General features: G+C 36.5%; 2 protein-coding genes across 5 annotated transcripts in view; one reads left to right on the top strand and one right to left on the bottom strand.

The window, feature by feature from the left end:
- The window catches only part of znfx1 (zinc finger, NFX1-type containing 1), an 89,294-nt gene extending 68,982 nt beyond the window's left edge, over window positions 1–20,312 (bottom strand). For 2 of the 4 annotated variants that reach the window (XM_039734908.1, XM_039734905.1), the window contains exons 1-4: window positions 13,970–14,265; window positions 5,190–5,369; window positions 3,467–4,964; window positions 2,248–2,519 (exon numbers count right to left, since the gene is read on the bottom strand). In XM_039734908.1, the coding sequence (XP_039590842.1) occupies window positions 2,248–2,519; window positions 3,467–4,964; window positions 5,190–5,292 (1,873 nt within the window). In that variant the 5' untranslated portion in view covers window positions 5,293–5,369; window positions 13,970–14,265. Of the gene's footprint in view, window positions 1–2,247; window positions 2,520–3,466; window positions 4,965–5,189; window positions 5,370–13,969; window positions 14,266–20,021 lie in introns of those variants that run through there. The other 2 variants (XM_039734906.1, XM_039734907.1) reach the window with 2 other exon arrangements.
- Window positions 20,313–20,400: 88 nt separating this feature from the next.
- Window positions 20,401–26,522, top strand: part of ddx27 (DEAD (Asp-Glu-Ala-Asp) box polypeptide 27) — a 71,226-nt gene continuing 65,104 nt past the window's right edge. The window contains exon 1 of the mRNA XM_039734910.1: window positions 20,401–20,684. Within this exon, the coding sequence (XP_039590844.1) occupies window positions 20,553–20,684 (132 nt within the window). The 5' untranslated portion in view covers window positions 20,401–20,552. The remainder of the gene's footprint in view (window positions 20,685–26,522) is intronic.

The following is a 26,522-nucleotide window of genomic DNA, read 5'->3' as shown; positions in this document are numbered from 1 at the left end:
AGCTGATATCTCCTCTTCTCTTCTTTAATATTTCACTGAAAGAATCTGTTGTCCATACCTGCTTCAAAAGGAAAACAATTATGCTAAAACAACAAAAGTGGACTGTCTGAATGACTATAGACTGGTGGCACTCAGCTGCTTTTTCTACAAGACATATACAACACTTGCTGCCTTGGAAAGGCACAGAGTATAATTAAAGACCTCAGCCATCCCGGACAGCCATTTTTCTCACTACTCTCTTTTGGCAAATGGTACAGGACCATTGGCATTTGCACCAGCAGATTCAGGGACTGTTTCTACTCACAAGTCATAAGGTTACAAACATAAATATTTGCAAATATACAGTATATTGAATATACATGTTGCATACTAAGTATATATATTTTTGGGGTATTGTATTTTTGTCAACTGTCTGAGAACACTTAAAAATATTAATTTCCTCGTACTATGTATACATGAAAATAAACTTAACTTGAGTTGAAAATATTTTGTATAATTCCATCACTAGTATGCCTAAATTGCATGTCTTTGGAGTGAAACCAGAGCAGAAACATATGTGGACAAGGGGAGAGTGTGCAGAATGTGAATAGGCCTGGATTTCAACCCTCATCCCTGTTGCTGTGGAACAGCACTGCTAACCACTGTGCCATTGACTGTATGCATGTAACAGTTCAAACAATGAACATAACAAATGTTTTAAAAATTATTTAGTAGAACCATCAGAACTTCAGAATCATATCACCCTCAACATTTCTCACAGTAAGGTAAAAAGCCAAAGAACTCTCTAAAGTTCTACCTCAAATGTTAATTCTGGTAATCACCAAGCACAATCACCTCTTCCAAAATATCACAGACATCAAGAGGAACAAGCTGCCCCAAAATTCATTGTTCTCCAACTTCTGTAGTGTATGTGGAGACTACGCCTGGGGCAGTAAATAAATAAATCTAATTTAAACTCTTCCTTTCACAAATGTCAAGAGGTATGAGTAACTTCTACGAAAGCAAGGAGTACCAAACTAAACCAAAAAGAAACTGAAGATTCTAATTGTAAATTCTCTTTGTACAGATCCGAGGGCATATTTTCATTCACTGCCTCTAAGTGGATTGAGGCAACTGACTGCAACAGGGCATGGAGTCAAGAATATTTCAGGATGTAGAGGTACAGCAGAATCTATTTAAGAAACTATAAAGAAAATTGGGTAGACGACACACAAGGCACATAATTACAACACCTCAAATCTATGGTTGCAAGTTACTGTATTAACTGAAACTGACTGTAATTCAACATTCATCAAATAACTCACATCCATGGCAACAAGAAGGTTTATTCATCAGTTGTAGTGACACCTACTTTATTCTGATTCCATCTGCATACTGTACATGCTGTAAAACTATACAATGAATTTCCAATAAGGCCTGATGAAATAAATAACATAATGAAACCACTAAAGGTGAGACAGTGAAGAACAATTTCAATGTTACTTGCTCCTCATTCAACCAGTTATAAAGTCTTGGCTAATTGGATTCCATTTTTGAAACTGGCACAAGGAATATCTTCTTGGTAGTCATTTTGTGAACAGTAAGGCTGACAGAACAGTTATAATTTAGGCTGTTTCTCATGGATTAAACAATAAGATTACCTACTGTACTAATGTGATTGCTGTCATGAGTGTCAATTACAACATGTCACATCCATGTTTATCAGATGTGTCCATAAGGTTCTATATTCTTACAGTAGCATCTTAAGGCTGTTTCCTGCCATCTCTGTGTCCGAAGAAGACAGTGATGTACCTTAACAACATACTGGTAGCAGGTAACAAATAAACAAGTAATGGGAAGATGCGAAAATTTATTTTGAGTATTGTAAGAACCCAAAACCATTGTCAAAAATGGGAGTTGGTATCCAGAGAATAGTAGTAAAACAATATTAAAATATTTTCTTTGTCTACACAGACAATAGCAACTTCTTCATTCCGTTTTTTCACTCCTTGCTACTCTCACTCCTAAATGTGAACCTGAGCTGCTTAGTTCCTCATCATGAAACATTTGCTTCCACTAAACTTGCAAGCAGAGCTAGATGGGTGTAACACTTTTGACAAACACACCCACATTATCTTTAATGTATAAAATAAACATCAATTAATTTGGATAATTAAGCTAACACAATGAATTTAAAGGAGTGCACATATGAATGTACATTAGTATCTCGGTGGTGATGTCTGAAATCAAATTGATTCAGTTACTTGCCAGTCCCTGGTGGTCCTTGTATAATGGCCAATTCCTTTGTCAATGCCAACTGAAAAGCATTCATCTGGGACTCATCCAGACCTAGTTCCTCCTGAACTGGCCAGGCCCTGAGATTTCGCACGTCAAATGGTAAAAGAGGCAACCGCTGCTTCGGAGCTCCCTGCTCATTGCTCTCTTCAGGAGGAGCTCGAATTACAGACAGATCAAAAAGAGCTCCAGGATTGTTCAAGTAACCTGGGTAGGTGACATCTGACTGGCATTCCACAATGTACCTAAGAGTATCAACAAAAGATGACTGTAAGTCACTAAGAGGCAAATGAGAGGGAAAACAAGGTAAAAAAAATAAACAAATTATGACAGAAGCCAGTCAATCAGGTTTTCACAGACCATTCTTCTCAATCTAGAAACACATTTTCCATGTCTTTCTAGAATAACCAGATAAACCTTCATATAAAAGGACATTTTATTCAATAAAGAAAAACAAAGGACTGGTCTTTCATTATATAAGGATTGGGGAGTTATCCAAAAAGAAGAATAACTTACTTTATTGAAACAGTTAGGTGTAATAAGAGTATCCATGCTGACAGAACCTCCACTGTACATGCACTCATAGATTTCAGGCCAATTTAATGCCACACATTGAACATGCAAATCTTTGAGATGTGAAAGAAAATCAGAGAAAATACAAATGCAAGTGTGGAGAATGGACAAACTAAACAAAGGCCGTAACAGGGAATGGGATTTTCCAACAGGACTCTGTAGGTGAAGTACTAACAATTGTATCATGTTGGTAACCAAGTGAAAGTGATGCCAGGGAGCTAAGCCTCTTCATTGGTCCAGATACAAATCCACAACACTAACTGGCCAATGTCACTTATATTGAATTATTTTAACTGAAGAGAAGAAATTTTTTAGAGGCCATTCTACATACTACTGCCAAACAGTGTGTCCCATAGTTCTGTTATATATTTTGTTCTCTCAAGTGCATTCTAAAAGACATGTGACAGAAAGAACCAGAGTGTGAGATAAGGCCTAGCAACACAAACTCTCTCTTATGTGAAAGTTGGATTTTACTTTTTTTTATCTTACAAATTCTTCAAAAACATGTCTCACTCATGCAAACAACAAATTTTTGTTTTGCTGATGAATAGCAATTGATTATCTCTATCAGCCAAAATGTGGTTCTTGTGAAAAGAATTTTTTTTTTCTTTCCCCTCACCTCTGAAACGGAAGGTCATCCTCTTGCAATTCCTGCAGCCCTTCAAGTACATGACGATAAGCCTCAAAGTATGCTGTTGTCTCTACCATGAGGAAAGAGTCAGAAGGCTGCACGGCAGCAAGTGCTTCATGGCTTTCCTTCATGAATGTGAGCTTTACAAACCCCTTCTGAAGATCCTCTGGATCACGGTCCGCCACAGTAGCAAACAGAAATGTCTCAAAGTTGTCACGTGACATGCACACTAGAGAGCCATACAGCAATCGTTTCGAATTTTGCCAGCGTACAAACTTCAATGGTCGAGTGTCAAAGTGCACTTTGTAGGCAATGCCTGAGGGAGTACAGAGGGGGACAAGCAAACGAGTGTCAAAATATACCCTGATGTCATCAAATCTTTTATTCTTCATGTTCCCTTGTTCCCTCTCTGCCGGGGCAAGGTAATTTCTTAGCAGCTCCCTGATTCCATCTCTAAGAGGGCGCACATAGTCCTCCCTGAGCAGACGAAAGTGTGTGTCGAGGTAGACAGCTGTGCTAGCATAGCCATGTGAAATAACATTTGGCCTGAGAAAAGGTTTCTCTTCAGCATGTATTTCATCGGAGGTGGGATAGATGGATATGGTCCTGAAATCACCCTCTCCCGGGGGACTCACTTCATCAGGCCCCATTAAGGTATATGTATCAGAATGCAAAGTACCATCTCTTCGCTTCTCTTGAAGATGAGTAACAATTTCCATGATTTTCTCTAAGTTCTGTTCAGTCTTTTCAGACACTGTCACACCTGTAGCTCGTAAGCTGTTAATTACTGGCTGAAGGATTGTCACCAGCATGGAGGCCACTTGAATTGAGCTGGCTGGGAAGATATTTACCATATCAGAAAGTAAAGTCAAAATCTGCTCCAAGTGTTCTGGGTACTGGCGCCGGCGAGCTGGCACTGGCTCTATCACCATACCCATAATGTAATGAGGGAGGACAGTCTGGAGAAAAGCAGAATTCTTAAGAGCTCCTATTAAATGCTGAACTATCTTTCGGTCAAGCCGGCATCCAACAGCCTTGCTAAGAACTTTGCAGAGAAGCTGCACCATGTCTTGTCTCAAAAATGGTTGCTCCAAAAGATCGCGTAAAGCAGCACTTGATGATAATGTGATGGCCACTTCTGAAGGCTCTTTCTCAGAAAGTTCTTGAAGAAAATTAAAGCCCAGCCTCTTAGCACCTGGTCCCTGATCATTTCCAGCTCTGGGTTCTCCACTTGGCCTTCCTTGTCCTCCTCTTGGAGCTCGTCCTCCTCTCCCTCTCCTCCAAGCACCATTTTCATTTCTCCCTTCCCATTCTCCATCTCCCACTATATGATTTCTTCCAATTTCAAAGTTTGCTCCCCTGTTTCGACCTCCTGCGAGTACACCTTGTTCCAGCTCCCTGTGGTCAGCTCCTATACGGTTACCTCTCCAACCATCTCTTTGGTTATTTGGGGCTCGATTCCCACCTAGCCAAGGAGCGCCTTCATCTAAAAAAAATAAAATAAAATGAAAGTAAAGGTTCAGATATTGAAGGGTTAAAAAAGACAGGATAGCTTTATACAACAGACTTAGCTGGTTTAATCGATGGATAAACTTTTAGATCTTAGTGTACTCTGGTTGCATTTCTTTCCTTGTTTTAATTTTCTGTCTTTAGAAACGCATATTCTACTCTTCCACAAATGACTGATTATAACAGTGTTGACTTATTTTACCTCTTCTGTTGTCAGCATTAGCTCCACCTCTTGCTCTTGCTCTTCCCCTTATGCCACCTCGTCCTCGGTGGCCACCTCTTCTGTTGATAGCATTGTCATCCATTTGGAGATGACCTGCACTTCCTAAACTCTGGCAGCTGGCTTTGAGCACTGGTAAACAAGTTGTGGTTCTGACAGGTTCTGGAAACCAGGAAAGCATATGGTTAGGTATGTCAAGAAGTCAGACAGTGGAAAATAATATCCTGCGGACACTACAGACATTTACATCCTGGAATTTTGGATGACAACTTAAAGTATAAAATATTTTGATTTGTGAATATAGTGATAACAAGAATACATGCTGGAAGAAAATGCCTAAAAACTGGAGTCAAAGGGGTATAAATCAAGAGAGCAAACTGAACCAAGCATAAATGAGCATAAATATAAAAGCCAGAATTTAATTCAAAAACAAAATTCAGAAACCTAACATCAGAGAGAACAGTACTTGGAAATTCAACTAATTACACCAACGTCTTTGGAGAAGTTGTTATATCTACAGAGGGATCACCGGCATATTCATATCATCTCATTCTGTAATATCATCGCTATGTATGATTGTGGTCACATCACATAAAAGCAAGATGGGGATGTGTAAGCAAGGAAAACTAAGACAGTAACAAAAAATAACTTTGTAAATAAACATTTTAAACAGAAAACAACCATCTAAAATGAAAATTAGACAGGAACTTACTGTATGTATGAAACATGTCAAAAATGCACTATTACATTTTTATTTACTGTATTTCCTCTGACTTTGTGTTTAGTTACAGTTACACTAGCTACCCTTGAGTTTGGTTCAGCTGGAGAATTATTTCCAGGTTAGGCCTGGCCCTGTGAAGCTTATGAGGACATTCTTCAAGATCTCCATCTGCAGTCCTAGGCATCCTGCAAACCGTTCATCTACATATACTGTATATAATGTAAATTTGTCAGACTCATTCACTCACTCAGTCGCTCATTAATAAAAATCACTATTTTGCATTTAGTTAAAAATCAGAAATTTGGCAGGATGGTATATCTAAGGCACTAGGTATCTGCTAAGAAAGGACATTTTGATATATCAACATTTAGGGGCAAAAGCCACACCTAAAATAGAAAAATTAAATATCCCAAAATCTCAAAAATACCTTCAAGGATTTCATTGAAATTTGCCGATGTTATAGAAAAAAGAAAATTAGCTGACACATTTTTTTTATTTGTCGATATTTATTAATATTACATTAACTTTCATGTTCTGTGCTGACAGTGTGCTTAATGCAAATGAAAGATTCAGTGTAGCAGAATTGATTGATGAGCTCTGCGAACAGCACCACTAACCAATAGTGTGGATGAACAACTGAAGACAGGGGGTGTCCTGGACAAGAAAAAAGAGACATGAACACAGTGTAAAATGGAAAGAGAAAGTTCAACAAAGCTAAAGAAAGACGCAAAGCTCAAGCATGGTTTTTTGCTAAAGGACAATGCACACTTGAAGAACTGTTTTTTGTTGACTTTTGGCACTCTCAATTGCATACTGGCTCTCATCTTAGTTATCCATTCTGCTTCATTGATCTCCAGTCCCCAGTTTGTGCCACTAAAAAGTGACACTTCCTCCCAGCCCTGCTATCCCATTGTGGCACTTAAAACATTAAGGGATAACGTCCCAACTCAACTTTGATTGTGGAGCTGCAAACTCCAATGGTGAAATTTCAGTCTTAGACAATGGTGTTTGAACTTCAATCAATCAATCAATCAACATTTATTTATATAGCACATATTCATACAAAAATGTAGCTCAAAGTGCTTTACAAAATGAATAGAAAAATAGAAGACACAATAAAAAATAAACATAAGTCAACATTAATTAACATAGAATAAAATTCAAATGGGGAGGACAACGAAACTGTAGCAAGGTGCTCAAAGCAAGTGCTCAATACTTCATGCTTTCCATGTTTAAACATCAATGTAACAAACAAGTTACCAGCACTTATGTATATCCACTTCAAGCCCTACTTTGCATATACATTCACTTCTGCAAACTTCAATGGCGGACTACATACAGCTTACAAAAGACATGTAAAGAAATACTGTACTTGACAAATGAAAAATGCAAATATATAATAATAATAAAAATAGAAATTCTAATTTCACATTATTCCTACTGATAAATTGTTGCAGTTCAAAATAATATACTTTCCTGTAAAAAGGTTTTGCAGTGACCATTAACCAAAGCCAAGTTACTAGTAGAAACAGAAATCTAATGTTCAAGAGTAGTGACCTATTACTATTATTACTTATAGCAAAATACCCGCGCTTCGCAGCGGAGAAGTAGTGTGTTAAAGAAGTTATGAAAAAGAAAAGCAAACATTTTAAAAATAACATAAGATGATTGTTAATGTAATTGTTTTGTCATTGATATTGAGTGTTGTTGTCATATCTATCTATTTATATATATATATAGCAAAATACCTGCGATTGGCAGCGGAGAAGTAAAAAGAAAAGGAAACATTTTAATAATAACGTAACATGATTGACAATGTAATTGTTTTGTCATTGTCATGAGTGTTGCTGGCATATATATATATATATATATATGTATATATATATACACACACAGACACATATATAAACATATATATATATATATACATCTATACACATATATATACACAGTTATATATATATATATATATACATATCTACATATATATATCCACATATATATATATTAGGTGGGACTCGATTAAAAAATTAATCCAATTAATTAGAGGCTGTGTAAGAATTAATCTTGATTAATCGTATGTAATCGCACACGTAAATTTGCCCCAAATCGCAAATGTTTTTTTTTTAATTTAAAAGTGTTTTAGTGGGCGACAGAATCAAATAATAGATATGTACATGAATATTGTAAACTGAAGCTGTTTTAATTTCTGAAAAAAAAAGCCTTTAAACTGCATTTGAATTCAAAACAGAAACAACAATATCATCCCTGGTTAAAATTGGGCAGACTTAAAAATAAAGTGGTAGTTTAAGTACTTTAAGTAGATTTTCAGAATAGTATTGTCTTTAAATAATAATAACCAAAATTTCAACATAAAGTGCAGTTTTTCTTAAAAAAATAAGTCAGAAACATAAAAGGTAATTTGACCAACTTAATCTTTAAACTCTGAGTAACCTTAGCCAAAATTATTTTGTACATTAGGCTAAAACAGTGTGATCATTGAACATTTTGTAATTAGATGTAATTAGAATTACTAACGGTCACGGAAGTCCAATGATCCCCAGTAAGAGCCACAAAGTCCGCTTTCTGTAATGCATCTAATTTTGCTTGCTTTTCAGTGTGCACAAAACCATGCTTTTATCAAGGCTTCGCTGGAAGTCGAAATGATCAGTCGAGAAGCGCTTTATTCCGACTCTAACATTTTTGTAGCTGTGATGTGTGCATCAGTGTAATGGATGTACCAGGAAATCATGCATTGACAAAAGTTCCCGTTTGCTTGGAATTGAAAGTGTGATTAAATGCATTATTTTTTTAACGCGTTATGGAGTACATGCATCGAAGCTTCTCAGCTGTGCTTGTGCTAATAAAGGGAAACATTTTAAAAATAACGTAACATGATTCTGCATTAACCGAATATTTTTTCATATGTCCCAAACCAAGGAGATCGAAGGTAAAATGAATCGGTAGCGCGTACATACTCAGTGCATCCCTCTCGGAATCGAACCTCGAATGTCGGCGTTAGAGGCAAAGACTCTACAATTGAGCCACAGCGTGTGGCTTGCCTATGCTAAAGTATGTACTGTAGATCGGGGATATATATACATTTATATATATATACCGCGTATCGCAGTGGAGAAGTAGAAGTTATGAAAAGAAAAGGGAACATTTTAAAAATAACGTAACATGATTGTCAATATACAGTAATTGTTTTGTGAGTGTTATTGAATGTTGCTGTCATCAAGGATTTGATTATCATTATTTGTTTCAATCAGGGTCGTATTTGTAGATGTGTTGTGTTCAAGTTACATTCCGTGTTTGTCAATCGTTGTAAAGATAAGAGGTTTCATTCATCGATTAGTTTCTTACTGCATCAATAAACAGCTCGTCTTCCTCTTTATCTGAGATGTGACAAACTGCATGCACGGGTTTTTTTACACATGTCTTCCTTTAGCGGGACATTCACTTTTTCCACCGTGTGCTTTGTTTCCGCAGTAGCTGCACTTATGAATATGATTCTATGTATCAGACGCTTCATATTTTTTTGCTGCCTTCTCAATTGTGTAATTCGGTTTTTGTTCAGCACTCTTTGGAACTGTTGCTTTTTGTCTGCGCATTGCGTCAGTTCACGTGAGCCGCTTGGTGTTCTTGCATCGAAGGTTCCCAGCTGTGCTGGTGCCATCTCGTAATGTCAGCTAAGACCCGCACTTAAAAGTTTCTCTCGCAGTTTCGCTGAGTTTGTGCCAAACACCACCCTGACCATCTCATCTTCCTCTGCATAAGCACAGTCCTTCACACGTGAATATTTACCGGCAGTGTTTGTATTGGATTGCCGCTGATGGACGGCCTTATATGGGCAGGCACTAAATTACAAACGCTAGTGGCAGCCTGTCTATGAACTTAATTTAATATAAACTTACGGTTCACGCCGTGCTTTGTTTCCGCAGTAGCTGTACTTATGAATATGCTTGTATGCATCATTTGCTTCATAATGTTTTTCTGCCTTCTCAATTGTGAAATGGCGTTTTGTGCTCATCGCTGTTTGGAGTTCTTCCTTGTTCTCTACGTACTTACGTAGGAGGCGTGATGATGTCACACGAAACACCGCCCCCCACGGCCATCTCCAAATCAACTCCATTACATTATATGTAGAAAAATAGGTTCCAGTTATGACCCTTACGCATAGAATTTCGAAATGAAACCTGCCCAGCTTTTGTAAGTAAGCTGTAAGGAATAAGCCTGCCAAATTTCAGCCTTCTACCTACACGGGAAGTTGGAGAATTAGTGATGAGTGAGTGAGTGAGTGAGTGAGTGAGTGAGTGAGGGCTTTGCCTTTTATTAGTATAGATTATTTGACTCATGCTTTTATCCATGGCAACTTACAACATTTGAAATACAATTGGTAATATTTTTTTTTCCAATGGGAGCACAGGCAGACAAAGACACTTGTTCCAAGCCACAGTGTCAGTAACAGGATTTGAACCCAAAACATCAGGGTTCAAAGTCCTAGGTCCAAAGCCTTAACCACTACAGCACACTACCTTTCAATAATATTAGCACTTGGTTTAAAAAAAACAAAAAACAAATATTGTATACAGAAAAGCACTTAGTTGCATAGGATTCAACACAACCGATTAACCAATGCCACTATAACTGACACCCATTGTCTTACTAAATTTCCTGAGTGAAGCCATGTAACACAGCTAGTTTAAACTAAAATGGTTAGGCAACTCTGAATAACATAGGTGGCTGTACCTCTCTCCCAGCTTTGTGAATACACCATATTTGTCTGCATTCCTCACTGTCCTACATATTTTCAATTTCTCATAAGAACAATAGGAGGAGGAGGTTAGAAGCATGCACTGATACAGTAACTTCCATGAATTCTTTCACGCTGCCTTAGCTTGGTACTCCTACCAGGATAGATTACAGTTTTACAGTATATGTTACATTGTATTAAAAGCAGATTATTCTAAAAAGTAACCCAAAAATAATGATTTGTGGACCTTAATATAACTCTGCAATCTGTTTCATCCAGTTTGGTGTTGCTGATGGTGGGACAACCCAGCAACATTAGTCCAAAACTGAGACAACTCATGTACTCACCTATGTTCACATAAGAACAGTTTAGAACCATCAGTTTACCTAATCAAATCTTTGGGGAAGTAGAAGGAAAACTATGATATATAAAGGAGAGCTTACACAGACATGGGCAGAATATTTAAGCTTAATATAGACAAAAAACAGGCACAGGATTCGAACTATGGCTACTGGATCTGTGATAAGCAGTGCTAACCACTGCACCACCATGCCACCACACTTCTTAACCATTCTATCTGAAAATCATGTGGGCAGTGTGGTGTAGTGGTTAAGGCTTTAGACCTCAAACCCTGTAACTAATAAAGTTGTAAGTCACCCTGGATAAAGGCATCAGCCAAGTAAGTAAATGTAAATCAGTCAAAAACAAGATTCTCAGCCAATAGAGCTTGGTTACAACCCTCCCTCTCAATAAAGTCATCAATGTCAGAACATGGGTGAAATGGTTAGACTTTACATTTGTACTCACTCCTCTGTACAGTTTCTTCAGACAGATACTGGTCAAGTACAGCATCTCAAGCTATGGTTTGAAATCTGGTCGATCAGGGAATATGACCCTAGGAAACAAGGCACAGTATTGCTGACAAAGCTGAATTAACTGACATTTGGTAGGCCAGTGTTTGCAGAAATGGTAATAATCTCAGTATACAGAATATCTAATGTGCAGTGCATGTTTTTTTTGTTTTCATATATATTATTCTGTATGTTTGACCACAGCATGCATTATTTCTAGTTATTTTTAAGCCAGCTGTTTTTAATCCTAGAAAGATTTTATTTTCTAGCAAAATTAAAAGAACCATTAAAACAGTTAATGAAATCCTGGTTTAATACTCTCTATCAATTATGCATAAATAACTTGTGTCAACAAGGCCATTTGAAAAATACAACAATAATTAATGTGTGGAATGTTTAAGGCTGCAGAGCAGCTTACAAAACACGGTTCAGCTATGTAAGGAAGCACAAATTTGATTAACCATATTCCTATTATCAACTATTTAGCAGATAACATTATGCAAAGAACCCATAATACATATGTGTGACTAGAAAGTACATGCTATGTATGTCAATCTGTTCTACTGTATGTCTGTGACATGCTAAATGATTTCTTTGATCCCCAAAGTTACCCTCTGACTATTCACTACACTTCTTTATTAATTTGCTATTTAATTTACATTTGCTATGAGAATCTTTGAGGTGGAAGGGAAACTCCTACAGAGTGTTATGCTGTATGTGTGCCAGTCTGCACCGATGTAGCATCTAGACAATGAAATGTAGAAAATGTTGACCAGGTTTTACCAATCTTTTCCCATTCTGCTTTTCTTTCTTCTTTTTTTTTTTGTATTCTACTCTGGCACTTGGTATCACTGCTACCTTAATCCGTCTACCATTCTTGCCATTGTTATGAGAGGTTAGAGTGTTTAAGAACCTTACGGCTCTCACATAGTTCAGTAGACAAGAATTGCAAATGCCTGCATATATGAGTACTAAGCTGTCCTCTCAGATTACTGTACCATTTCTTGTCTGGGTTTGGACATGCAAGTTTTTCTTTGGGCATATGTATACTTTCCAGAAAATGTGAAGACAATGTGGACAGATATAAATGGACACCTATCCACTTGAGAGTAAACGCCTGCATTGACATCAAAATGCACAAGTGTGGATCCATATAAATGTAAAGTGAGAATTGGACAGTTGTCATAAATGAGATTTACTGACACAAAACCATGATAGATGGCCAATATGAATAATGCTACACATCCTCTGCATGACAAAACTATCACTGAGTAGTTTTAGCCAATGATGTATTCCACTTAAGTATGTTGAGAAATGCTACTGGCAACACACGTCTTAAAAATGTGACTACTCCGTTATCTTATCTCTCCTGTCTTAAGCCAAGTCGGAAGCTTTTTCTTCCTTTTTTGTAATTCATGAGTGTATTTTGAAGATTAGTATTGCTGTTATTGCTTCTTACGCTTCTGCAAAAGCTACATTTCCCACTGGGATAATTAAAGTGCTATCTATTTCTATTTCCCTATCAGTTTAATTTAACTACATTTATGGAATATGTCTGGTAGAAGATAGAAAGGGTTGAAAGCCATTTCTTTCTCTCAGTAAGCCAAACTCTGATTCAGCTAATTCTGAAATTCTGAGGACCCTTCTTCAGCAGTGCTGTTACCTGCATGGTGATTTCCCTTCTTTTCTTTGTCAACTGGTCATAACTTTAGTACATCACAATGATAGAAAAATATTCACCAGAACACACCATTTAGCCCAAATCAGGTCATTCCTTGCAGCACTTACTTTCCATTCAGTTACTTTACAAGTCTTGATCTTATGTTACCAGTATTTTTGATACATATTAGCCAAAAGATTTGGATCACTATATCACTTTTCATTTACATAAACATATATTGCATGGTTATGTAGCCTTCTCTTGCTGTATTGTATTTATAAATATATGTATAATAAGCCAAACATTCACAATGGATGGTAAACAACAATATTAGTTAAAATGATAGAACAATTCAATATTTTATGTGGAGATCAGTAATAGGAAAATTATAGTATATGCCATAAAATTCACCCAACTTTTACACATTATTTTCTTTTTTTGTACCGCATGGGCGGTAGTGCAGGATCAACAATCATCAGGACAACCGGGTGACGCACGACTGTTTCGGCTCCTAACATGTACTCCCTCATGAGTTTCACATACACGTAACTTCCTCCTCATTTTATAGAATGATCGCACACAATAAAATAATACTAAAGCTATACAGCCACTACTACTACTTATAATAGTAATGATCTTGACAGTTTAGAACAGCCTTTATACAGAGTTTATCTCCGCAGTCAGCCTAAACCTGGTCGTCAATCGATGATACTTTAAAGTAACTAAAGAGTGCAGGTAAAAGCAGAACTACGGACGTTGAATCATCATACTTACCAAAAAACAATAACAGATTTAATTATTTTCAGTGAGGAGACCACCTCCCAGACGTAAAATAGGAATCCTTGCTCTTAAGAGATGAGTCAGTTGGCTCTTCACCGTTTAGAACATGTTTGACTTGATGTCACCTAATACTTCCTTGATGACATGAACACTTGCTGAGTGCTGATCCGAAACAACCCCAGTTTACTAGAAGTAAAAAAGGGCGAATGTCACACGTATTTCTCTTCGTGTAACAAGTTTTGTTTCTAAAATTCAACTTTCTGGTTACAGTGAAGCCCAGCCTCTTGATATTCAGCACCCACTTTCGGTTTCTCTTCCAGTCATTTGCGTCACTGCCGTCTCAGATCGTGCAGCGAAAATTGCCGTAAGCATACGAAACTCAATCGTTCTCAATTGCTCATGTTAGGAGGCGGACTGAGAGCTGCAAAAATCTGTGCATGTTTAGAGCTGGCTGTCTGCGCAAAGCTTACACTGTCGCCAGGATGTCTTATCTATTGGGTACTACAGTTTTCCTCCACTGCAGAACTAACTGCTCATATAGTTTGCATTTAACGCTATAGAGTCGGAATCCAGTAGATTAACCGATTACTGTAGAATATATTTCATTATAAATATGCGTGCATCTCATGGACCCTTTGAAAACATTCCAGCACTCAAAGGTAATTACGCATTTTCTGAACCTGCTTATTTCAAGTTCAATGCCGTGGAGACCCTGGTCGATCAGACAGTCCTACTTACGCAGTCTACAGCTTCCTAATATCCACCCATCTATTTTCTAACCCGCTGAATCCGAATACAGGGTCACGGGGGTCTGCTGGAGCCAATCCCAGCCAACACAGGGCACAAGGCAGGAACCAATCCTGGGCAGGGTGCCAACACTGGACCTGATTTGGGCCCACAGTAAGTCACACACAGTCAGGGGCATTTAGGAAATGATCGTCAAGCTGACTTTTGAAATTTTTTTTCTCTCTTTTTGCAACAAAAAGGCCCAGGACGAAAGTAAAAAGCCCTTGTTATAATGAAAGAAAAGGAAAAAAAAACAAACAAAAAAAAAAAACCGTAAAAACTGTTGAAAAAATAAATGTACCAATAGTTAAGAGCTATTTTTACATGAAAAAGAGATTAACGAGTAAGCACTGGGACACAGGACATCTAAGTACAGAATGTCACGTTAGCCCACATAACTGTTTATAAAGTAAACTGAGCAAAAATATACAACAATCAAGGGATGGTGAGTAAACAAATGAAGTGACAACAAAACGTATTTAAGAGGGCATGTGCAAGAGCACACAAATATGAATTATGCTAAGAAAACAAGTGTAAAAATATTATAAGAGAACCATAATGGTAAAAGTCAAGTAAGACAATGAAAAATAATGCAATATGGAAGCCTAATGATAGGAGATATACTTTATATAGAAACAAATACACACACACACATATATATATATATATATATATATATATATATATATATATATATATATATATATATATATATATATATATATATATATATATAGTGACTAGAAAAGTAATAATATAATTCTTAATAAATTGTTTAAAAAAAGTGCAGAAACCTTTTGAACGTCCCTCGTAGACAGTGCTGGATTAACCATATAAGCAAAGTAAGCACATGCTTAGGGCATCCCGGGTAAAGGGGGCACCACAAAAATTTTTCATGGCCGAATTTATCACATAAATTATTAAATTAATTAAATTTATAGCCATTTGCAAAATTTAATGAAAAATGAATAATGTCTCCCTGTACCTCCCTATGCCGTCGCCGTTTGTAGCTGGCGCCGTACAAATTCCCGTTTCATGGTGATTCCCTTAAAAGCCATGTTATTTCAAAATATTGTGAAAATAATTCGATTGAAAACAATATGTTTTTATATTTTTAAATAATAGCTAACAGTTGATTAAAAATTATTATCACGTAATTGTTGTGTTTCGTGAATTAACTGTTATTTAACTTTAAATTTGTGGTGTGTAGAAAGCGTTATTTTCTGTTTTAAGCAAAAACAAAAAATCGTCCCAGTTTAAGGAAAAATATTCTGGTAAGTCTATTTAATTCTATTCTTGGATATTTTTAAACTCATTTCCATTATGTAGCCTAAAATTGAAAATCGTACAGCTGATTACTATTGGATAAAATTGTTTATAACGTTTTTACTAATAAAGATTTATTAACAAAATTTTCACAAAATATTCTTCAAATCTTGTACTAAGAATATGTGTAAATAGATTTGCTAAATTGACACAAAAACCATAAATAAATTAAATAATCAAAATGGTAAATCTACGGTTTTCATGTCAAAATGTTTTGTTTAATTTCGAATTTTCGATGATAAAATAAAATTTTATTTTCTAGTTTGTTATTGGTTTAATATTTTGAATTACTAGTGTAAGGGGACACCAAAATTACTTAGTGCTTAGGGCATCTAAGGGTCTTAATCCGGCCCTGCTCATATATATATATATATATATATATATATATATATATATATATATATATATATATATATATATATATATATATATATATATATATCAAAATGTCTACAGTGCAGTATCTGTACATGAGGAAGCAGTGTAGGGATAATAAATGTTAGAAACCTTTGAAGGGATATTAAGAAACCATGCAGATAAAGATCAAGTGAACAACAAAATACTGTATTGAAAGATGACTAAGAGATGACTAACAGATGATTAAGAAATCAGCAGATGTCCTGTAAAGAACCAGGATGGACAGTTGTTGTATACACAGAAATTTCAAGGTTGGTGGCTCAACTCAAAGGTATATGAAGAACCAGAATATAATATAATTGACTTTTATTTTATATAAATCATTTGGGTGTAAACCAACGAACCAACCAGAGTAAATGTGCACATTGACTGACACTATGAAAATTCAATAGTTTATAAAATAAACCTCTATTTTTTGTTTCTCTGATCATTCTGACCAAGTTGTAACAGACTGCTATTGAAGAATGCTCCCTTAGGCATTTTTGCCGAGGAGTAATTAAAAGATACAATGAACAGCATTTCTCCTGCCTGATAACTGACTTTTCCTGTTATGGGATGTTTATTTCTTCAATAAGATGCCTAATTTCTACTACAGAGTCTATGAGGGTTCATAAGAAATCACAAAGAAAGATGAAGCCACAACATAAGTATATGAACTGAATGAAGCATGAAGATGTTTTGCTGCAGAACAATATAATTGACTTACAGCCACATCATGGTGTGATCCCTACGTGTACACCTGACAATGACCCTAACCTGTACATTTCCGATGTGACGGACAGATTCATTCTCAACTTGCTGTCGGCTACATTGCTTTCCTAGTTTCAATTCCGTGTAACTTTGATTATTAGAACTTTATTTTCCAAGAAAAGGCACTGAGGTTATTTCAGTTCGCAGTGTTTTTGGTCACTGCACAGATATCAGTGAAAATTCTTGGCATAGTCGTTATACTGTATTCTGTCGATACGTTTACCAGGGTGGCATCGGCCAGCGGAACTCCATATCGACTCCAAGCGAGGCACACGTCCGTGATTTTATTCTCCATAAACAAAAGCTGTGCAAAAGGTTTCTGGCGCTGAATGTAGAAAACCTCTGATGATATCAAGACAGAAGAATGAAAATTTATACATGAACATTCTGGCGATGTTTTCGGTCATTCAGAGCTCTTTGTTCCATTTTGTTGCTTTACTTCTCATTGCAACCCTAATGGTGCCCCACGGTACAACACCCTACTACTTTTATTCTATATGAAATATTTCTACTAGTAGTAGGGGAGATATTTAAATATTTCGGAAAATGATGAACCTATATATAAATGCTTAAGAAACTAAATACACAAATGAGTAGATTTTAAAAAAAAAACATAACACAAGGTGGGAAATCTCCGTTCGACTCCAGGTAAAGTCAGTTTAAAACATGACCACCAAGCTAAGATATACATAGGATAAAAGTGTGGGGAAAACGAGGGTCCCGGAGCTGGTTGCAGGGGCGGTAGGGAGGCGTCCTTACCTCTGCTCCACCACCTCGAGATGTCCCGGGATTAAATGAGCGAAACATCAGTGACGGCTGATGACTCGGCAGCCACCAAGGCGGCGCTGTCGAAGGTGCTTCAGGCAGAAGTGTCCAACAGGTTCCACCTGTGATCTCATTTCAGGCACGGCTGCATATCTGATCGGGCTCCGGTTTGCAAATGCTATGATTTCAGTTCTAGAAAACTTATTAATGTAGCTCCCAACTGAACAAATATAGAAAATAACAAAATGAGAATGCAACTATTGGCTCCTAATAGTAATTATGAGCGATAACAACGGTATAATCAAATAAACTTTAATGCTTGAACAATGATAGCAACTACCAAATATGCTTGTTTACTCCTTATTTTTTATAATAGCCTACATAAAACCACATACACTGACAGAATTAACGTTGTAAAAAAAAAAAATCTACAAAGCAATTCACTGATTTAGTTCAATACTAGCCAATGATTCTGGATGTAACAAATATTTCAACTTTATACAATTTATACTAAGTCAACTCAATGGTTACGAATATACGACTTTCTTTTTCTTAAGATTATGTAATAGATTACACATAATTTTTGATCTACAATTACACAACGATATTGCCCAGAAAAGATGAAAAAAGTCACTTTGTGTTGTAGGCTATGGGGCAACGGGTTTGTGTAAAAATCAAATTGTCATAAAGCAGCTTCCACAACCACTCGAAATAGCTGCACTAAAGTTTATCGGAGCATGGTGGGCAAACACTTCATATTTATAAACCTACAAACAACGTAAATTAACTTAATACAACTGTATACTTGGGAAATACTTGTACTATTTTTTACATATAAAAAGGTGTTCATTTTGAATAACAGCAACTAACATAAGGCTAAGCGGATAATGGCAATAGACCCCGAGGCTGATTATGCCCATGTCTAAAGGAATGAAATCTGCTGGGTTTGCTTCAGCGTAAATGAACGTGTTAAGGTAATGTCCATGAGATTTATGAGAAAATTGAGTAAAAAAAAAAAAAAAAAAAGCTTAAGATAATGAAGTAAATTAACTTAGAGTAGCTTTATAAAAAACAAGCTGTGACTTCGTTTTAAAGAGTTGTGCTAGCTACTCGCTTAATTTCTTAGGTACAGCATGAAAACGTCATTGTTGTATACCATCAGAAAACCTTTTACAAACAACCACTCGTTTTTCATTTGTGCCTGTTAACACTGCATGCGGATGTAGACCAAGGCACCCCGGCTTCAGCCTTCCACTACTTCCGACCCTGGTTTAGATCATGCGGAAATGTAATGGTTGGTCATAGTCTAGATAAACCTGTTTTTGGAAAAAAACACCTTGCACACTTTAGTTCCGTTCAAACAATTATATCTTGTAGTCATTTACAGTTAGGGAATTGCAACATTTTCATGCCACTTTTGTTATCATCCATCCATCCTTTTATGAAGCTATTCCTTTGTGACACTCCTGTCGAATTCAGATGCCAATGGCAGCTAAACTGAGTGAAGCAAATGAACCAGCCTGGACGAGTGTTCCCATACACTCAACAATGCCAATAGAGTCAACAATGAATCCAATATGTACGTCACTGAAACAGAGAATAAAAACTGGATAACCAGAGAAAATTTAAGCCAGACAGGGAAAATTCATAAAGCCAGTAACCGGGTTGGGATATGAATTCAGGGATCCGCTAAACCCATCCAGACAGATCAGATATAAAGTGGATGAAATGTCATTAGCGATGAATATATGATGAATGTGCCGATCAATCCACTTAGCTCCAGTTATGACGAACTTAAGCTTTCCGCATCTCAGAGTCTTTGAGCTAGTGTTTATCGTCATAAAAATACGGAAAGCCGCGGGTTCATGACTACGATCACATATATACAGTATATGTCACCATTTAAAATGTAATCTACAATAGAATCAAAATGCTTTCAACTACGAGGGCTCAGTTGTACAAAGTGAGTTTGCATTAAACTTTTTAGAAAACATGCACTTACATGAGTTACTGTAATAATCGACCGGTGATCTCTTTACCTAAGAGAGCCAGAACGGCTTCTGATTAAAATATCGCCATGTCAAGAGAAAGTAAACACTTGCTATATTTCGCCTCTCCGCGGAGCCAACAAAAAGTACAAACGGCGACTTCCGTGATGCCCAACGCCAAAATGGATACTTGATTTTTGATGTTTGATTCGATCATTTTTTTATAGTTAGTTTGGAAAATATTTCTGACGTCGCGATCATCTTTGAAATACTGCACTGTCTACTCTATGTTTCGAGCTCTGTAATCAAAAGTTCTACACTTTTAATGCAAGGAACTTAGTCTTTGGGGATTCGTGTTTCCAGTGGGACATTAAGAAGGTACAACCACTTCCGGCTTGCTAGAAACACGTGTTCTGCTGGAGATTCTACTTTGCTACTGTACGGCAATCTGTAAAAAGTTAAATCGACGACTGTTATTTAGATGCAAAAACAGTGACATTGTGCCAAACAGTTCACATTTTCTCCATCCTTTCTACAAATTTGAGATGAAGGGACGCGAAATGCTTTGCAGAAAAAGTGGTGCAGTAAATATGTTTTCAGACTTGGACCTTATTGGGACCATTGCCGAGGAGGACGATGTTTCAGAAGCGGAGGAGTCGGAGTCGGAAGATGAAGCAGTGAGTTCTAAGTTTAAGTTAAGCAAGATGTCCATGTTTAAACGTTGTTCGTATGAAGATATTTACATACTGAGCGGTTTTGTTTAATTGAACGTATTAATGACCATTTTGCCGTCTTTATTTGTTTACTGGACCACTCATTTATATCAACGGCGTCGCGTACGACTGGAGTCTATCCCAGTAAGCGTAGGGCAGGAACAATACAGTAGTATAATCATTGTAATTGTTTATCCTTTTTATCAAGACATTTTCGAGTCATAAAATGTCCTAGTTTTTTTTTCTCTATTCTTTTGCACATATTTCTTAAGAAATAAAATGATGGGTAGTCATTCTTGGTTTTGTGTAGCACAGTTTAGGTAACAGAGCATCACAAGCCACCAGTATCTTTATGGCAATGTAGCATGATGGCCACTTTTAAATGCCTCAAGGTTGCCTGTTCAAATCCTGCGCCTACTGACAGCGTGACCCAGGGCAAGCCTCTTAAGGTGCTGTGCTTCAGCACTAAAGAAATTACCAATAAACTGTTGCAACGTATCCTAAACTTGTAAGTCGCCTTGGAGATGTTCATCAGCTGAATGTACAATAATAAAATGGATCGTTTAAGTCAATTTTCTTCATCAGTAACCCAAGTACATTAATAATAATAAAAAAAGTCAAATGTTTTGTTTGACCTCATTTCCAGCTCCCAAACGTGAAGTTTAATTTTGTATTCTGATTAACTGACACATTTTTGAGTCTAAATATATCTAAGGTTTTAAGTTTACTCCATAAAATAAAACTGTAATTAAACAGGTAAAGTATATCTGCCTATAGCTGTATACTAATGCACAAATCACATAAAAGTGTTTATTAAATATTGCTTATTTCCCAAGAGTAAAAACACTGATGTATCCTGCATAACGTAATGCCATTTGTGCAGCTACAATTTGTAAAATTCATTTTTCAGCAGCAGAGATTACAATTAAAATTACTTTTGTGATAGACATGCTAAAACTGCATATTAAATATCCCTACTGTTAACTAAATAGCGTTGAAAACCTTTTTCAACAGTAATACAATACTAATACTAAAGTATAAGTTTAGTTTTTTTGTTTTATATATTGATATTTTATATTTTTTAATTTTATTAGGCATCTATTGACCTAGATTTGCTGAGGCTGAAATTAATTATCATTTCCTAAAAATATTGTCTATTTCTGATTATGATTTAAAAGGACACTTGGTCACAGTCAGTGCAGTCCATTCTAATTTCACAGTGTCTACAAATATTAAAAAGAAAACATACTTGCCCCTTCAGACAAATTATAAATTGAATTTCAGTGGCAAAGATGTTAGGATCACCTGTTTTACTTAACACTAGAATTACCAGAGCCTACGAGAAAACTCATAAATCTGGCCCACCTTTTTTTTCTCCGTGCTGCGTTGACATAGTGCACCACAAGGCGTGAGCTTATTCAGTGCAGCAGGATCAACACACATGTACTGTGCAAGGCATGCACGGGGGCCACTGTGAAAAGAAGAGTGTTCATTGCTCATATTGCAAAGGAGCTTCGTCGTTGCATCTTACTAGAAAAGGCGATGGAAAAAGAAAAGGAGGATGCAATATCGACATCATAAACCGTAAGGTGCATACTAATTCTGCGTGAGCAGGATCACTTAATAAAACTGAATAAAAAAAAAAAGTGACGGTGAGATACGAAGAAGGCACATTCACCAGCGTTTGTGTGTCGGCTTTTATCCCTCCAGATCAGAGAATGTCCAGTTCCATTGCCTCAAAACACCACTCACATCTACAGTTATTCCCAGTTTCAAATAAAAACTAACAGTATCAGATTCCTAGGGCGGTAGTATGTATCTTGATCGTGAGTGAGAGAATAAAAGTGAACCAAAAAAAAAAAGATAACTGTTACAGTACTATAAATGTAAACGGTCTGTTACAGACTCAAACCAAATGTATGTGTCTACTGTATAATGTTAACAATAAGAGCAGCTCACTATTGAAAATGGCAAGTATAGGAGGCAGTGGGGATTGAACTGGTGGCCTCTTGATTACAAGTCAGCAAATCTTACCGCTACGCCACGGAAGCTGTTGTATCATCCTTGAACCTTTTGTGAAAGTGTTTATTTGATCTTTGGACCTCAGGCTTCACACATTCTATAGTTTATGCCTACATTTTGTAACATTTATTACTAAAATATGAAAAAGTTTCTGTTTTAACAATGAATACTGTAGAAACAGAACACACATGAGAAATGCATGTGTTCCAAATAACAATCTGTTATTTCCACTCTAAAACTCCAGCAGTTCACTCCCAGATAATCAAACAAGGCATGAGCTGGGAGATGTTTGTGCACGTTCTAAGTCAGTGGGGAGATGGAATAGCAGGCTGCTTGCAGCTTGTCTTTATCAGCACATTTACTGGACAAAAGATGTTGGCGGAGAGGTGTGAACGGATTTAAGGTGGGCCGGATTTACGAGTTTTCTCGTAGGCTCTGGTAATTCTAGTGTTAAAAGAACCACACAGTGTAACTTAAGCCAATGTTGCATTACGCGACTTACAGTTGTTGGGTATATCAGAGTTGCCAACTGCTATTGCTGATCTCACCACTAGGTCATGCCACATTATGTGACTTTTCCCGTAATTTTCAGTGATAGCCTTTATCTGCATAATCTTAGCAGGTTGGAGGTAGTTGGCTGCACACTGTTGTACTCCTTGCCATGAGAAAATCAAATAGGTTTGACTTTTGTCTTTAGTTGTAGGCTTGTGTGCATGGGGTCTGCTAACCAGTGATATGAATGAAAGTGCAATGAATATAAGTCAGTGACAAGGAATAAGGAAAGGGAGTGTTTTGGGCCTCACAAACAGAAGAGAAGCTCACCTGTCTTATGTCTTTGGTTTTATTTGCCATGATTGAACGGAGAAAAGAAGTTTAGAGATTAAAGTTGTACTTGCTCTAACCGTTAATCCATCAGACAGCACTGGCTCCATCATTGGCTGTCAGAATAAAAGGCAAAGAAGACTCTGCTGGAAAGTTAGCACAGAATCACTAAATGAAATATACAGCAATTTTTCATTCTTGTACATTGACACAGTCTGGTGACGCGATCAGGAACTGCAGTCTGCAAATTTGACTTGGCCAGTGACTAGAAATTGCATTATGTAACATAAGCTTTATGTAAATTTTCAAGCAGAAATTGCAATGAAAGGCTATCTGCAAATTTTATTAAATTTATTGTCTAAAATCAGAAAAAAAAGATACAAGTTTCATGCATTTTGAGGAGTTGTGAGGTGCTTTTGAGAAGTTGTAAGGTGGTATGAAGGGCATAACTCATTGTTTTGAGTGTAGACAATCACTACTGAAACAAATGCATTGTATACTGAAACATTCATCATACATTGCAATAATTTATATCCTTAGTGGCACCCCATTTGGATATACAGTATTGACATATTAATAGTAAACAGTTACTGGATTTAAGTTTAGTCCTTAGTCGTTTTAGGGCTGATTCTGGATGAGTTTGAAACAAAAATATAAGCAAGTATCATTGATGTGTGATCTTGAACAAAGACACTTTTTACAGTAATACTGACATTTTTGGTGGGAAAGCAGATACTATCCATCCATGAAATATTATTAATCAACTAATCTTTTTTAAATGTACAAATGCAAACATATATCTCACAGCAGCAAATGTTAGTTACCTGAGAAATTTACATGTGGAATAACTTGATTAATAAATTCTTCTTACAAAAGAAGCTTTAAGGAGTTTCTGTAAGTGAAAGTGACCTAAATATTTTTTAAGTCACACTGTATTTTGGATTTTTGATTTGGATAGTATTGATGAAGCATTTTAATTTTACAGTTACAGAAAACTATTTTTGCATGTCATCTTTCTATCTGCGTGGTTTTCCTCTGAGCAGTGCATTTTTTTCCCTCATCCTTAAAGATGTGTAAGTTAGACGTTTAATGGACTGGCACTTGTCCTGAACTGTTTCCTTACCTTAGCCCAGTGTACCTGGGATAGTTTGCAGGCCATCTGCAACCACTATTGGATCTGGAACAGGGGTGTGGAAATCCAACGCCGACTCATCCGACACGAGTAAATTAAATGTCAGACAAGCGTGTTTTCTGGTTTCAGTTGTCCGCGGACAAGTGCAATTTTTTGGAGAAAAAAGAATTAAATGTGCAGTGCAGGGCACATTTTTACCACTACTTTCAAATTTTAAACATTTGGGTATGTACTTCGTGCGGAAACAGTCTACTTAGGCATGTTCTTCATGTCTCAAATTGGTATTCAATATTGTTTACAAAATGATGGCTGATTTTTCAAAGGGGAAGCACTTTTGTGGTTTTACATAAGTATTTTATCCTACTATTTACACACTTGGAGATGCGGTCATTTTTTTATGCCGACATTACAATGTAATTTGATTATTTTTCATTATAATCGATAACTTTTATATATTATTGATAAAATTAATTTTTTCTACATAAAAATGCGGTCATTTCACCTACAATGCAGTTGTTTTCGCCACATAAAACTTGTTAGGCATTTGATCTTTCCTGAAATTTGCGATTTCGCAAAGGTTGTGATATATTGAGGAGTTAAGAAATTTATTGTGTGAAATTAATTTTGATGAGCTGTCTATAGATCGTTTTTGATTAGAGAATTTTTCATATAAAGCAAAATCGCGCTGTCAGTTTTTTAAAAATAAAGAAAACATTCTAATGGTTTCCAAATGTTATGAAATATCAATAAAAATCTTCACTTAGATGCGATTATTTTTTTCCCGACAATATCGGTAATATTTACTTCTTTGGAAATGTACCATCTTGCGGAATTTCGAATACGTCATTAGGAATTACCTGCATAACCCATAATGCACTGCGGTAAGCACGTTGTTCTCGCTATATGCGTGTTGTTGAAACTGAAGCAAGTAGCATCGCGGATGAGAAATGGATCATTTCTTGATCAAAACTGGCACAACAGGCCTTGAAAAACCTAAGGAAGCGTAGTAAGGCCACTGTGAAAAAAATACGGACACAGTGAAGGCAAAAAAATGTAAATGTCAATATTAAAGTCGACATTTTGACTTTATTCTCGTAGTTTATTTTGTCAGTAGAATGTCGCAAACTAAATTTCATCTTAACATGAATGTTTCATTTACTAGATTTTCTCTAACCCCATCATAAATTAATGTAGCACATTAAATGCTTTATATTGAGTGTTCCCCGACCCAGTTGTTAATCTCTGCTCGCTTCTTAAACTGACTTTCTCTTGCAGTGAGAGGTGCCGGCAGCAATCGCCGCACATTGACTTCATGATACTCCTGCTCAATGAACATTCAGAATACTAAGATAAATACTTGATATCTTTTTCACGATGAAATGCATTAAAGCATGTATTAGACATGGGTGGCGGGGGGCACGGTGGCGTGACTGTAGTGCTGCTCCCTTGCATTAAGGGGTCCTCAGGTCTACGTTCATTGTAGAGAAGTTTATGGCAGGTGTGACGAGGCTCCAAAAAACTGGATATTTGAATGGGTATCGAACAGGTTTAACTGAAATATTGTGTAAATGTTGGGTTCGTGATCTGGAGGTCGGAGATACGAACGCAGAATTCAATGGATGTTTTTCTGAGCAGGCTTTCTTTATTGCATGTTTGCTGTGTCTATCGTACGTACTAAACCCCCAGTTCCTAGCCTTTGTCTTTCTCCATATAACCAATCACCACACGATAAACGTCTTTGTGAAATTAAAACTAGTTATAAACCTAGACCTCAGTTTTCAGAACTTTAAAACCAATTTTCGTTACACATGTTTAATTATGCCATC

Source organism: Polypterus senegalus, chromosome 14, assembly GCF_016835505.1.
Source record: "Polypterus senegalus isolate Bchr_013 chromosome 14, ASM1683550v1, whole genome shotgun sequence".
In the NCBI taxonomy this organism is placed as follows: domain Eukaryota; kingdom Metazoa; phylum Chordata; class Cladistia; order Polypteriformes; family Polypteridae; genus Polypterus; species Polypterus senegalus.
The sequence above is the reverse complement of the archived record's forward strand: the minus strand, read 5'-3'. Positions and strand labels throughout refer to the sequence as shown.